We start from the raw sequence: 14,618 nt of genomic DNA on the forward strand, positions 1-14,618 counted from the left end.
AGGCATATTCGGGGGTTGGAATAGATGATCCACAGGGCCCCTTCCAACTCTACAATTCTGTGATTTGGGATTAAGTCCAGGTTGAGTATCAGCACCCAGCATGGACAGGCCCACCCTTCCCCTCGCAACAAGCAGCTGAGTCAAAGCAGAACTGCTGTTTTAATTTCCCACAATGCCCCTGCCATAGCATTCCAGTGGTGGGGCATTGTGGGAAATTAAAATGGTGGCTCACAAATGCAGACACCTAGTGCTGGATCAGAGTGATGCATAGCTGTCAACGTTTCCCTTTTTAAAAGGGAAATTCCCTTATTCCGAATAGGATTCCTTGCAAGAAAAGGGAAAAGTTGACAGCTGTGGAGTGATGCTGCTCTTTGCTGGATAAGGCTACCAGGAGGATGGGGGTGGCACTTGAGAAAGGTCTTCTCTAATCTGAAACTGGTCCTGATTAATCACTGTTAAACACAATGGGACTTGCATTCCCAGCTTGTGAGTCAGAGGCAATTTTAGGGTCGCATGGGCAGTTTGACTGCCCTGGGTTCAGGGGGCGCTGCAACAATGATGTTGATGGGGCATGGGGGGGGCAGCAAATGTTAGTGTCTCACAGAGCACCGCTGAAATTTGGGAGAATGGCCACTACGTGGGTGTTTATTTCAGAACCCATGATACAAAGAAGGAAGGAGTGAGCCCATCCAAATTTGGCCAGGGGCTCCTGCTCCTTTCATAGTTGCGCAGAGAGGACTGCTCTTCAACTTGTGACTTGGGAAAGGGATGATCCGATAGCCATCTTCAAATATCTCAAGGGCTGGAAGAGGGAACAAGCTTGTTTTCTCCTGCTCTGGAAGGCAGGACTGGAACCCAAGGCTTCAAGAAAGGAGATTCCGACGAAACATCAGGGGGGAACTTTCTGACGGTAAGAGCTGTTCCGACAGCGGAACTGTCTCCCTTGGGACGTGTTGGACTCTCCTTCCTTGAAGGTTTTAAAGCAGAGGTTGGATGGCCATCTGTCATGGCGTGGATGCTTTGGTTGAGATTCCTGCATTGCAGGGGGTTGGACTAGATGACCCTCGGGGTTCCTTCCAACTCTACAATTCTCTCCTTCTATGACCCCCTGCTTCAAGGTGCGTTGCGCCGGGAGCATCGCCACCGTGCCAATATGTGGTTAAATTCAAATAAACACTTAAGAAATGAGTGTCCAGATGCACGTTTGGGTTGCAGGCGAGCCCTGGGTCTGAAAAGGTTGAAGATACCTAGCATAAAGGAAGGGAAATCTCACCTGGTGCCGCTTGCATGGCAGGCGAGAGGGTCCGTGGCTGTCGCGTGGCACCTGTCGCTGGCTCCTTGACACTTGAGCCCCCTCTCCCAGGCAGGCGCGATGGCGCAAACCTGCGCGCAAGCCCCCTTTGGAAGCGCATAGCTCCCGTGCTCACGTTTCCAGCGCAAAAAGAAGGCGACGCGTCGCTTTTGGGAAAAGGCACGTGTGGTTTCTGGGCTGCTTGGAAGAAGAGGCGCCCAGGGGTGCGGATCCCGGGGAGTCCTCGCTCCGAACGCTCTCCAAGTTTGCGCAGACTTGGACCTGAACCAGTTCGCTTCCGAGCAACTGAGTAGCAGCCAAGGACACCGGGAAAGGGGGGGGGGGGGAGGCGATTCGCTTCCAGGGAAAGTCCAGCGATCGACTAGGAGGAAGAGAGATCGCGATCCGCGCGGTGCTCTCCCTCCCCCTGTTTTTTTCGGGGTTTGCTCTCGCCCCCCTTCCTTGGCAACTCGGCGCCAACAGCCGCGCGGTATGTCCAGAATGCGAAGCGGCGTCACGGGCCGGGGAGGAGCCAAGCGCTCAGCTGGTGTAAACAGCGCGGCTCCGAGATCGCCTATAAATAGCGAGGCTGGTGGCCGGGCAGGAAAAAAAAAAGCCGGGCAGCGGAGCGCTCAAAGGAGAAGGAAAGCCTTTGGGTTCCCGAGCGCGCCTCTCTCTGTCCCTCTCCAGAGCCGTCTAAAAATATAGATGTCTCTAAATAATCCACGTCGCTTCTCTTAATTGCTTCTGGGGGGAAAAAGAGGATCGCCACCAGCTCAGACCGTCCAACTAAAGCAGAGCGCTGGGTGGGAACGGGGAGAAAAAACCTCGCTTCTTCTGTTACCAAGGGGTTCAATAAAAGCGTTGTGCGCTTTTCTGCCGAGAGCGCAGAGGTAAGGTACGTGATGATGGACTTTCTCGAGGGCTTTTCCCCCTTCAAATCGCCACCAGGAGGCGCTGCTGTCGGTGGAAATGCAGGGAGTTAGAGATGCTTGTAAACCTGTACGCCGAGGGGAGAAGGGAGACCGAGCAGCCCGGTTCCCGTGTGTGCATGTATGTGCGTGTGTGTGAGAGAGCGCGTGGTCTGTGGTGTGTGCTCGGAAGGGAGAACTTGTCCTTTGCAATCATCATGACGACAATAACGAAGTTCTTGCAGAGATTGTTGGACGAGGAGGCAGGCTGCAAAGGCGAGGTAAGGAACGGCGCGGCTCAGGATCGCGCGCCGGCTTGCGCGGCCACGTGCTGCTTGACACCGCCTTCTCCCGCGGCAAGCGCCCCTGTGCCAAATCCGGGCTCGCCTTGACTGGGATTCTTGCGTGCGGCCGACGGTTGATTGGAGAAACAGAGAAGGGGGCGCGCGTCCCAATCGCAAGTTAGGAACCTCGACGGTGCGGACGCGCGTTTCCTCCGGCGGCGCCCCGGCCGGCTTGTTCTTCCAGCAGGTGCCGGGATCCGCTTGGAGGGGTCAGGCTGGGCTGGGCGCAACAGCCCGGGGCGCTGCTCCTTCCGGAGACTGCAGGTGGCAGCGGTCTGGTCGTCGCTACAGCGCCCGATCCCGGAGCGGAGCCGCAGCGCGCAGGCAGGTGGGTCCTCGATTGCTTCCTTCCACGGTCGCGCTCTCCCTCTCCGTCGAGGGCTGAGCTCTTGCACGCCGGGCTTGGGACGGGAGCGCTTGCTCCCTGGGAAGCGTGCCTAGGATGGATGGAAGCCTGGGGGTCTTTTTCTCTCTTCCTTTCTGCAGGGAGCTCCTGCCTGCCGCCCGCCGCGCACCTCACCCCGTGGCGTCCGGGACATAACAGCAGCCACGCTGCCGTCGTGGGCCGAGGGGCGGCTCTGCGCTTGGAGAGCTCGGCCACTTTCCACTCGCTGCTCATCCAGGAAGGAGGTAAGGAGGAGAGGCTTTTGCGCGGGCAGCAGGCTCTTAACCTCGAGGGGAAAAGCTGGCGGTGGGGAGGGAGGTGTTTGTTTGCGGGTGCTCAAGCTGCGCCCGATCCTGTGCCATTTAACCTTGGACCCAATCCCCACGGAACTCCAAGGGGCCAAATCCCATGTAGGAAAACCCATACCAGTTTAAGTTCAGGTGTGTATTCTCTGACTTCTGTATTTAACTTGAATAGTGCAGGTGGCACTGTGGGTTAAACCACAGAGCCTAGGACTTGCCGATCAGAAGGTTGGTGGTTCAAATCCCCACGACAGGGTGAGCTCCCGTTGCTCGGTCCCTGCTCCTGCCAACCTAGCAGTTCAAAAGCACGTCAAAGTGCAAGTAGATAAATAGGTACCGCTCCAGGGGGAAGGTAAACAGCGTTTCCGTGCGCTGCTCTGGTTCGCCAGAAGCGGCTTAGTCATGCTGGCCACATGACCCGGAAGCTGTACGCCGGCTCCCTCGGCCAGTAAAGTGAGATGAGCGCCGCAACCCCAGAGTCAGTCATGACTGGACCTAATGGTCAGGAATCCCTTTACCTTTACCTTTAAACTTGAATAGGTGCTGCTGTCTGATCTCATGACTATTTATTTGCTTGGCTGTAAAAAGTTCTCTGCATTTGTATTGACCGAATGCATTGATTACTGCATCTAATTGATTCAGATTGCATTTTATGCACCAAGTGCAAGTAACTTGGAATTAAAGACAGAGGAAAGAGGCTGAGAAACAGTGAAGTGTAGGAGTCAGAATGTAAGACTAGGCCCCTTGAGACGAGGTTCAAAAACCTACTCGGTCATATTTAATAATGATGTTATTATTATTATTATTATGCCTCTCAACCTAACCTGCCTCACAGGGTTGTTGAGGGGATTAAATGAGGAGGGGGGAGAAGCATGTATATTGCATTAAGCCCCTTGGGGGTGGGGGAAGTGGGACATCATTGCAATAAAACCAGCCAGTCATTCATTCAATCAAACAATCAATTCTCAGCTTTCCAGTGACATAAATTGAATGGGGGTTGGGGGTTGGTTGCCCTTTAACATTCTCCAGTTCTTGTGACCTTGTTATATTTGCAATTTTTTAAAAGGGCAAAAGCATTGTTCTCCTCTGTTCAGGGCATATTTTTGTTCATGAAGTGTTGACATTAATTACATCAATAAGAATATCAGAGGAGCCCTGCTGAATCAGACCAATGATCTGCTGAGCACAGCATCCTTTTCCTCCACCCAGTCACCCTCTGGGTGAGGCTGAGAAACCACAGTGGTACAATCCCCTCTTGGTTCTAATGTAGCTCTGTGCAACCTCCAGCATCAACATGCAAAGTACCAGCAGCTGGGGAGCAGGAAAAAGCTGCCTTTTCCTGCTCCCCAGCTGCTGGTACTTGGAGGCATTTGGCATGTTGATGCTGGAGGTTGCATAGAGCTACATTAGAACCAAGAGGGGATTGTACTATTGCCCAGTGAACCTAATATTAGAGTACAGATTCTACTGTACAGTGGAGGAATGGCTGTGTTAGTTTGTCACATCAAACAGCAGATTGGGGATGTTTTGTGGCTCATTATTGTGATGTAAGCTGATACCACAAATATATTTTAGGCTCTTTTGGTGTTGGAAAGTTTTGCACCTGAATGTGATTCCTGTGCAATTATCTTTCCCCATCCTCTGTTCTTTGAACAATACACATGGGGATGTTTTATAGTCTGACCTGCTGCTGCAGTTTAGAACTTACTCCTGAGCCCGATCCTCCTCTAGTCCTTATTATCATCAATATTGCAGATGTCGGGGTCTGAGTCTGAGCGAGTGACTTCCTGGGGAGCCACCTAGTAAATTGGCATGGGTGAGATTCTAACTGGGGACTGGCCAATCTGTTGCTTAGCCATTACACCAAGTCTGGATCTAGACACATCAAAAAAGTATTTTAGGAAAACGCGCTGTAAAGCGCAAAGCGGGAAAACACGTTGGCAACAGACGGAACTCCACAGCGCCATCTGGCGCCACCTAATGCATATAAAATGCCTTTTCTTTACTAATGTAAGGTAAAGGGACCCCTGACCATTAGGTCCACTCGTGACCGACTCTGGGGTTGCGGCGCTCATCTCGCTTTATTGGCCGAGGGAGTCAGCGTACAGCTTCTGGGTCATGTGGCCAGCATGACTAAGCCGCTTCTGGTGAACCAGAGCAGTGCACGGAAACGCCGTTTACCTTCCCGCCGGAGTGGTACCTATTTATCTACTTGCACTTTGACGTGCTTTCGAACTGCTAGGTTGGCAGGAGCAGGGACCGAGCAATGGGAACTCACCCCGTCGCGGGGATTCGAACCGCCGACCTTCTGATTGGCAAGTCCTAGGCTCTGTGTTTTGACCCACAGCACCACCCCCGTCCCATTTACTAATGTAGCTGAGCCCTAAGTGTGGGGAACCTGTGGCTCTCCAGGTGCTATTGGGCTCCCATCAGCTCCGGACAGTGTGGCCCAATGGTCAGAGATGATGGGATTTGTAGTCTTGGGATGTCTGGAAGGTTGTAGATTCATCACCTCTGCACTGCAGTATGCTGCGCCAGATCACAAATCTGAGAAAATTGTTGCCTCTCTCTCTGTGCTTCCCTTCCAGGGATCTTAGTATTTGCAGATGATCCGGAGGAAGCCATCACCTTACGAGCTCGCAGCATCCTTCTTGAGGATGGCGGGGCACTGTACGTGGGCTCCGAATGCCGCCCATACCATTCCAAGGCCACTATTTCTCTCTATGGGAAAGCCACCGACGAAGCTGACGTGGAGGGCTATGGCAGAAAATTCATGGGAGTGGGCAGAGGTGGCATTCTCGAGTTGCACGGAAGGAAGCCTCGGTCTTGGACGCTTTTGGCCAAAACCTTGTACCCGGGCGGACTTCGGTATGACCGGTACACTTCTGAGAAGCGCTGGAGTAGTCGTGGCCTCAATGTCCGGATAGTGGATGCGGGCACAGCCCAGGTAGTGGCCGCTGAACGCTTTGACACCCACCTCCTTGTTGACGAGAGCCGCAGATTGAGGGAATTCCTTGCCCACCAATCTCTGGGACACGTAGTAGCCATGGCAGTAGGGGATTCTGCAGCAAAGAGTTTGACCTTGGAGACCCGGCTCTTTCTCAAGAACCTGCTGCACAGCAAATACGTCCTGCACCTGCAATACAGGTAACTTTGTAAATGTGGCTTCTTACTTTCATGCGTGCAATTCTGCAAACGTGTAGGGCATCCTGGTGCCCTGTGCTGTGGGGGCTACACAGATATGACCTCCATATTCCCCCCCGCCCCGGATTAGATAATTATTGTGCTATGATTGTTTGGATGTGTATATCCAAAGAGATTGCACCCTAATGTTTTAATGTTGTAGCTTAATCTTTTAAATTGTATTTTAATCAACTTGTTTTTATTATTGGTTGTTAGCTGCCCTGAGCCCGGTCTTGGCTGGGGAGGGCGGGGTATAAATAAATAAATAATAATAATAGTAAGAATTACAGTGGTACCTCAGGTTAAGTACTTAATTCGTTCCAGAGGTCTGTACTTAACCTGAAACTATTCTTAACCTGAAGCCCCACTTTAGCTAATGGGGCCTCCTCCTGCTGTCACACCACCGGAGCCCGTTTTCTGTTCTCATCCTGAAGCAAAGTTCTTAACCTGAAGCAATATTTCTGGGTTAGCGGAGTCTGTAACCTGAAGCGTATGTAACCTGAAACGTATGTAACCTGAGGTACCACTGTATTATTATTATTATTATATGCTGTTTGTTTCAGTTGTGCTTGTTTCCTAAGCATGGCCTGTTAACACTAACGTGGCAACTAGGATTAGCTGGCTGTTCATTGTAGTCTTGCTTTAGTGGCAGTGGGGAAACTTCTGGCTCTCCAGAGGAAGCCAAACTACAACTCCCATCAGCTCTGACCATTGGCAGTGCTTCTTAGGGCTGATGGGAGTTGTAGTTAAGCAACCTCTGGAAGGCCAAATGTTCCCCATCCTGGGTTCAGTGTTGTGCATGCACGTGGTGGTTTCCAAAGAAGGGGAAATGGAAGGAAACGAAAATAACCTGGGTTGTCATGTTTGCCAGCAAATGAAACCCTACAAGGTTAAGAAGCAGTGAGGTGACTTTTTTTGATGGCTCACAAATCCCGTTTTCTTCCATAGGCAATATGGATACTTTGGTTTGGTACACAGGGGCTAAAAAAACCCCCACGTTCAGTGCCTGTGGAACTTGCCAGTTGAACTGAATGGTGTTCTCCCTTATATATTTTTGATAGTCTTGGCATTTTGATGAGAGTGCAAGGAACCAGAAATTCTGTGGTGTTTAAAACAAGGTTCTTGGGATATCTAAGCATAGGGTGTCCCAGCAAACTCTTTTTAGGTCTATTAACCTGTGACACTTGGTGCAAAAGAGAGAGCATGCCTGCGCTTGGTGCATGTAGCAGTGAGCTCCTTCAGAAAATGGTTCTGTTGGAAAACTTAACATTGCCACCATGGACAGCTCCTGGCCCCTTTTCCTAACTGTTGTACTGCTGTCCAATCTAACAGAGTTATCCCCTCCCCTTTTGTGCTTGACAATTCATGCAAGAAGTTTTTTTGGCTTCCACATTCCTCTGAAGGTTTGTCCCCAAAGCAAATGACATCAAAGCTGAAAACCTGTGCCCGTATTTAAAGGATGCGGCGTGCAGTTTTGAAACTATCAAAACTCAGAAGCCCCTGTTACCTTTTTGCCGCTGCTGTTGTGTTGTTTTAAGGACAGAGTTTGCCTTCTGCCTGATAAGCTGGTCCCATTTTCCCCTTCTGATATAACTGGGTACAAGCTCAGTGGAGACTTTGCCTGTATTCTTGCCGATCAACATTAATTATATTCAGTTCCAGGTGCCTGCTGTATGTATTTTGTGGACTAAGGCCACTGGTTGCCTGCAGAATAGCTGTCGGTCTTTGCAGTTATGGTGCTTCGTTGCTTAATCAGAATTTCTCAAAGCTAGCTGCAGGTCCGTCACGGCAGTGTGAATTAGCTACCTCCACTGTTAAGCTAAACTTTAGAGGATTTCTTCTGGTGTCCCACTTCCCTGGAAGCGGGTGTTTTTCCGAGAGAGCGTCGTATATTTTGATTGCAAATTTTTGGAGCAGGACTTGGCCTTCAGACGATGCTGGACACTGAATATCTGAATGAATTTGAGGTTCAGATGTGAACAGGGTGTTCCATTTCTGCATCACAAGTCTGCTTTCCCCCCTCCTCCAGGCAGCCCTGGGTTCTGGTTGGGATTCTTGGCGGTGATGCATCTTCCGTCACAGAGGATGCAACGCCTTCTCAACGCAACGGGACAACAGGGTTGGCAACAGCGACAAGAGAATTTAAGACATACGAAGGCATTGTCTTTACAATCGCTGCTCACAGCGGATGGATCAAAGGTTTTTAAGCCCTTTTCTAATCTCTTGTTCAAGTGGTGTTTATCTGCTTTCTCTCTCCTCCCTGAGTATGTCTTTTGAGCTGTCGCCCAGTTTATAGAAATCTCAAGTCTATCTGATTGATTAAATTTGCATATGAGTAAAACCAATAAGGCTGAACCAAAATCCACACTCCTGTTTTTAGATCCTTAACTGTGCTTTTTTTTTTAAAGAGCCTTTGATAGATTACAAACCAGTTTATTGATTAAACCCTGCTGTTCTAGCTTTTTACCTCTGAAAGCCAGACAAGGTCATAGGCTGGGGCAATCAATTGATCATCTATTATTTGGCTGTAGTCAAATATTCCATGAGGCTAAAAATATCCTTGTTTGGTACATGGTATGCATTTTTACAGTGATGTGTATGTCAAAAGAAGGTATGACGGCTGCTTGCTTTTCCCAACCATGTGTGAGTTAAGAACTGTGTGTGTACACTCTCTCTCTCTCTCTCTCTCTCTCTCTCTCTCTCTCACACACACACACACACACACACACACTTCTTTCATCCAGGAGCATGCTTCCTTTAATTTTCTCTATTATTCATTTCATTGTTTCTTTATTTTTTGCATTTCTATCCCAAGTTGCTCAAAGCCAGCGTTATTTCCACAATAACTCTGTGAGTTAGAAACAAAATAATAAAAAATAAATTCCTTCCAGTAGCACCTTAGAGACCAACTAAGTTTGTTATTGGTATGAGCTTTCGGGTGCATGCACACTTCTTCAGATACGAAAGCTCATACCAATAACAAACTTAGTTGGTCTCTCTAAGGTGCTACTGGAAGGATTTGTTTTTTATTTTGTTTTGACTACGGCAGACCAACACAGCTACCTACCTGTAACTAGATCTGTGAGTTAGGTTTTGCAGAGTGTGTGTGACTGGCAAAGGTGACCCACTGAACTTGACGGCTGAGCAGGGTCTCTCCAGCCCTGATGTGACACACTGTCCTCTTATTGCACTGGCTTCCATTAGCACTGGACCATTCAGATATGGCTTTGATCTTTCATAGCAGGTATCTTCAACCTTTTCAGACCTGGGACCCTCTTTTAACCCAATCATGCATTTGGGGATCTTTTTCTCAAACTTTTACCATGTATATATGCATGGTGGTAGCACACCTGTGACACCTATTTTGGATCAGGCCACGACCCCTTAGTGGATCCTAACTCACCAGTTGAAGATCAGTGTCTTCTACCGACACCAGACACACACACAAATTTAGAACGGTGGTTTTGTGTTTCTCTGGGGAAGCCAGCGAGAACTGTTTGATCTCTTGAATGTTGAAACTCTGCTCATTATGCTAGTTAACAGATTTTTCTCTTCTTTCATTGAAGTATTCAGTGTTATCTGCTGTCAAAATTCTTGTTGATAACAGTTCAGCTGGGTTTCTTCCTCCACCCCTTAGTATCTTTCCTCGTTACAAAATTAACACTTTATGTCCCGGGTCTGCAATTTAGCTTTTTTCTTTTGAGGATATAAACAGCCTTCACCAGCCTAGCAACTTTCAGATGTTTTAGACTCTGATAGGAGTTTGTAGTCGAAATATCAAGATGGTATCAGGCTGCAAAGTCTGATATATATGTATAGTAGATCAGTGCCTCAATCCCATTCTCTTATAGAGTCCACTTCCTACATAGCCAAGGTGCTGTGATTGGGTGAGGACACAGATTTTAATCATATTTCATTTACATTCTGCTTCTTCTCCCTACTGGAGCTCAAATCACCAAATAGTTGAGCCTTCTGTCTTGGAGCTACAATTCCCCAGACCAGCTACCTGGTTGAAGCTAAGCAGAATTGGGACCAGTCCTTCCTTTAAGCAGAGTGAAGCCAATGAATTTGGATGCCATGAAAGAGCAGCAAATGTTAATTTATTTTATTTTTTACTGCCAGGGAAGGCGGTGAAGAGGTGGTGCTGGGTTTTTCCAGCTGCTAACCTCTGCCTCAAATATTAGGCCCCTTTGGGGTACGTGTATAGCATTTAATCTGTCAATTCACTGGTTAGTTTTGACTGCTCAAATGGCTCTCTCCAATGCAGGAATGGCAAAAAGAAGCAGCTTAGGGAACTGTCCTACTCAGGGCCAGATTTTATGTCCATCTATCCCAATACTGGGGACGCGGGTGGCGCTGTGGGTTAAACCACAGAGGCTAGGACTTGCCAATCAGAAGGTCGGTGGTTCGAATCCCCGTGATGGGGTGAGGTCCCGTTGCTCGGTCCCTGCTCCTGTCAACCTAGCAGTTTGAAAGCACGTCAAAGTGCAAGTAGATAAATAGGTACCGCTACGGCGGGAAGGTAAACGGCGTTTCCGTGCACTGCTCTGGTTCACCAGAAGCGGCTTAGTCATGCTGGCCACATGACCCGGAAGCTGTACGCCGGCTCCCTCGGCCAATAAAGTGAGATGAGCGCCGCAACCCCAGAGTCGGCCACGACTGGACTTAATGGTCAGGGGTCCCTTTACCTTTTTATCCCAATATTGCCAGCGTCTATCCCCTGCTCCACTTGCTAACTGATGCTGCTAACTGGACATGGCAGGGATTGAATCTGGTAAGGGCCACAGCTCAGTTTCAGAACATTTGTTTTACATGCAGAGGGTCTAGGTAAAATCCCCGACATCTCCCAGGTAGGATTGTGAATGCCAGTCAGTTGTAGATAATACAGAGCTGGAGGGCCCAATGACCTGACTCTGTATAAGATAGCTTCCTGTTTGCCAGGCATATGCTTTACCACTGAACTCTTGCCCTTCCCCAAACAGAGAATGGGGACAGTAGGAATGTGACTGAGATGATTGAGGTTGGCGTTTGCTGGAGTGGGACTTGAGACGAGGTAGACCTGACCCAATAGTTGGTGAGTGAAGAGCTCCAGAAGCAAATGTTGTTGATCACTTCCCCCCTTTCTAGGAGTACCCCATCATGGATTCAAAGTGGAAGTGTCTAATGGCGTAATTTTGGATTTGGTGGACGAAGTGACTAGCTGGCTCCCCGGAGACAAGGTCGTCATTGCCAGCACGGACTATTCCATGCACCAGGCTGAAGAGTTTAATCTTCTGCCTTGTCCTGAATGTCAGACGAACCAAGTGAAGATTGATGGTACGACCAACAATGCCTCCCTAAGGTCTCCTTTGTCGACAGAGCTCCTTAGTTTATGTTATGAATGAAGGCGGCCAATTGATCAAAGAGCTAAAAATGGAAACAGTTTTCAAGTAATGAGGACAGGTAGCATGGAGAGTTCAGTGCCCACCACTGGTTCATGAACAGCAGGTGCAACCATTTGACTCTTCAGTGTAAACAGTGAGCCTAGAGCCAGGGGTTCCCAAACTGTGGTCCGTGAACCACCCATGGTCCGGGAGCTCTGTTCAGGTAGTTTGAGAGATGTCTTCAGTAAATATTCATATTGATTTTTAAACATATTTTCACTGCTTTTCTTTCTGATATTGTATTTTATTTTATAACAGCTGAATTGAGCTAGGAAAAGTGGGCTAAGCTGGATATGGGGAATTATTTGATTTGTTCTCCTTTTGGTAGAGCGTTAAGACTCTTAATCTTGGGGTCTTGAGTTTGAGCACCACGTAAGGAAAGGTAACAACAGGAAGAATTAAAGGAACTATTGGAAACTCAAGGCAGTAGAGATATAAGATGATCAGACCCCCACCGAACTTGAAGCATGGGAAGCCCCAATAAAAAATTATAATTTGGCGGAATATTTGGACTATATGATATGTATTTTTATAATTTGGAATATTTAATGTGATTTGATTGAATTGTTAAAATGGAAAATTTAATAAAAATTATTTTTTTTAAAAAAAGAGTTTGAGCCCCACGTTGGGCAAAAGATTCCTGTATTTCAGGACTCAAACTGGATGACCCTTGTGGTCCCTTCCAACTGTACAGTTCTATGATTCTTTTACTAGGGTCATAAGAAGCTCCTTTAAGCAGAGTCAGACCATTGATCCACATATCTCAGTGTTGTCTACATGGATTGGCAGTGGCTCTCCAGGGTTCAAAATTGGGATATTTGTAGCCCTATCTGGAGGTGTTCAGGTTTGAACCTGGGACCATCTGTGGGCAACGGGGGTGCTCTACTTGTAATGGCTTGAGAAAGCACAGTTCATATACTGTAGCCTTCAAATGAATTTCCTTCGCTCTTCCACCCTAAGGGATGGTCTTTATCCCTTTATCAGTTTCCTGCTCTCATTTGCTATTGATCAATATTGCAAGGCTCAATGGGTTGGGATAGGGCATGAGGAAGACCCTTTCAAGCTTCTTACAATTATTTTGCCAGGAAGTCCCCTCTATCTCCACATGGGTGAGATTGTGGATGGAGTAGACATGAGGGCAGAGGTTGGCCTCTTAACTCGAAATATACTTATCCAAGGAGAAATGGAGGACTCTTGTTACGGACCAAACCACTGCCAGTTTTTCAGCTTTGATACTTTTGGAGGACAAATTAAAGTAAGTGTGTTTTTGGTGGACATTGACCAAACCCCAGCACAGATATTTAGTGACCTGAATCTCCCAGCCCTAAAAAGACAGGCTCCGGAAGTCTTGGTTAACAAAATGAATACAGTATTGTAGGTCTAGTCCTCTCTCTACTTTAGGCACCTCCAGATTCCAAAACAAGGGTAGAAACTTAATATCCTCTTGTTCTTCACACTTCTGGCCACTGTTCATTTCCCTGTCAACAAATGCTGTACCACTTGCTGGTCCTGATAATCAGTTTGTGCTTCTTCTTTCTGCCACAGACTCTTTCCTTATGTGTTCTTGTTTGTCTGAATAGATCCAAAAAGGTTTTACCTCTGTCCACCTGTCGGGGGTGGAGTTGAAGAACATGGGCCAGCAGGTCCTAGGCAGCTATCCTGTACATTTCCATCTGACGGGAGATGTAGATGAGAGAGGAGGCTACAACCCACCATCTTACCTTGACAATCTGGCCATCCATCACTGCTTCTCGAGATGTGTCGCCATCCATGGAGCCAATGGCCTTTGGGTAGGTGGCTGTTTTCGTGTTTCCTGTTGATATTAACTCACATGTCCACTTGCATTCAGTTCTGTTACAGTGTTTGGGTACCCCGAAGTTAACGGCAGTTAGCAGTATGCTTGTTGCAGTGGTGGAATGTTTTGCACTAGGGCAGGCATGGCCAAACTTGTCCCTCCAGCAGTTTTGGGACTACAGTTCCCATCATCCCTGACCCACTGGTCCTGTTAGCTAGGGATGATGGGAGTTGTAGTCCCAAAACATCTGGAGGGCCAAGTTTGGCCATGGCTGCACTAGGGGAATGTTGTTGTTCAAGAGAATGCATAACAGGTTGCTGGGAATGTTGTTGTACGATAGATTGGGCAATCCAATGAGTTACCGCTAGACCAGGGATGTCCAACGTCCGAGAGACTGTGATCTACTCCCCCTGAAAGAACACTGGCAGTGAGCTACCCATTGCATTGACCAGAGTTGTTGAGGGTTTTTTTAGGGAGCCAGAGAGGTCGGGGTTCCACAATCAACCAGGAGCATCCCACAATCGACCGGTAGATCGCGATCAACCTGTTGGACAACCCTGCACTGCTAGACCAACTGTGGCGTTGAAGTCCTCTGTTGCACAACATGAAATTTAATAGTGTTAAAAGAATATAATATCGTATTTGAAAATGGCGCATGTTGCAGTATGTATTCTGTGTGGAAAGTTGAAGGTCAAAATGCAGAAAGATAAATGGAGAAGTCTAAATAAGGATAATTCTGTATTGCATATTTGGAAGGTCTTGGAAATATGATATAATACATGGACCACATTGGTGAAGCTGAAGGGTCTTGTCTCAGCAGCCCAGGTCCTCCATAGACACTGCCCAGGCTTGCGCCCCAGGGAGGTCACTTTGGTGCTTGCTAACACAGCGGTTTGACCACCCCCAGAGGCGCACTCCATTGTCTCTCTCTCTCCAGAGATGAATGCCAATAGCATAGCTAAGTCTGCTGTTTCTATCCATCTC

The 14,618-nt window shown here is 48.1% G+C and overlaps 2 protein-coding genes across 6 annotated transcripts in view; both read left to right on the forward strand.

Moving 5' to 3' along the window:
- LOC310693371 (cell surface hyaluronidase CEMIP2-like) overlaps positions 1-14,618 on the forward strand; it is a 99,697-nt gene that overhangs the window by 19,220 nt on the left and 65,859 nt on the right. For all 3 annotated transcript variants that reach the window (XR_014519134.1, XM_083475293.1, XM_083475294.1), the window contains 6 exons: positions 3,033-3,176; positions 5,822-6,380; positions 8,446-8,615; positions 11,544-11,732; positions 12,925-13,094; positions 13,420-13,629. Coding sequence is in view for 2 of the 3 variants with exons in the window: in XM_083475293.1 (XP_083331419.1) it covers positions 3,033-3,176; positions 5,822-6,380; positions 8,446-8,615; positions 11,544-11,732; positions 12,925-13,094; positions 13,420-13,629 (1,442 nt within the window). In the remaining variant the exon portion in view is untranslated. The remainder of the gene's footprint in view (positions 1-3,032; positions 3,177-5,821; positions 6,381-8,445; positions 8,616-11,543; positions 11,733-12,924; positions 13,095-13,419; positions 13,630-14,618) is intronic.
- CEMIP (cell migration inducing hyaluronidase 1) overlaps positions 1,874-14,618 on the forward strand; it is a 174,425-nt gene continuing 161,680 nt past the window's right edge. Inside the window, exon 1 of one of the 3 annotated variants that reach the window (XM_083475311.1) lies at positions 1,874-2,184. The gene's annotated coding sequence lies outside the window, so the exon portion shown is untranslated. Of the gene's footprint in view, positions 2,484-14,618 lie in introns of all 3 variants that reach the window. The other 2 variants (XM_083475309.1, XM_083475310.1) reach the window with 2 other exon arrangements.

Source organism: Podarcis liolepis (genome assembly GCF_965112155.1).
Source record: "Podarcis liolepis genome assembly, chromosome: 14".
Lineage (NCBI taxonomy): Eukaryota > Metazoa > Chordata > Lepidosauria > Squamata > Lacertidae > Podarcis > Podarcis liolepis.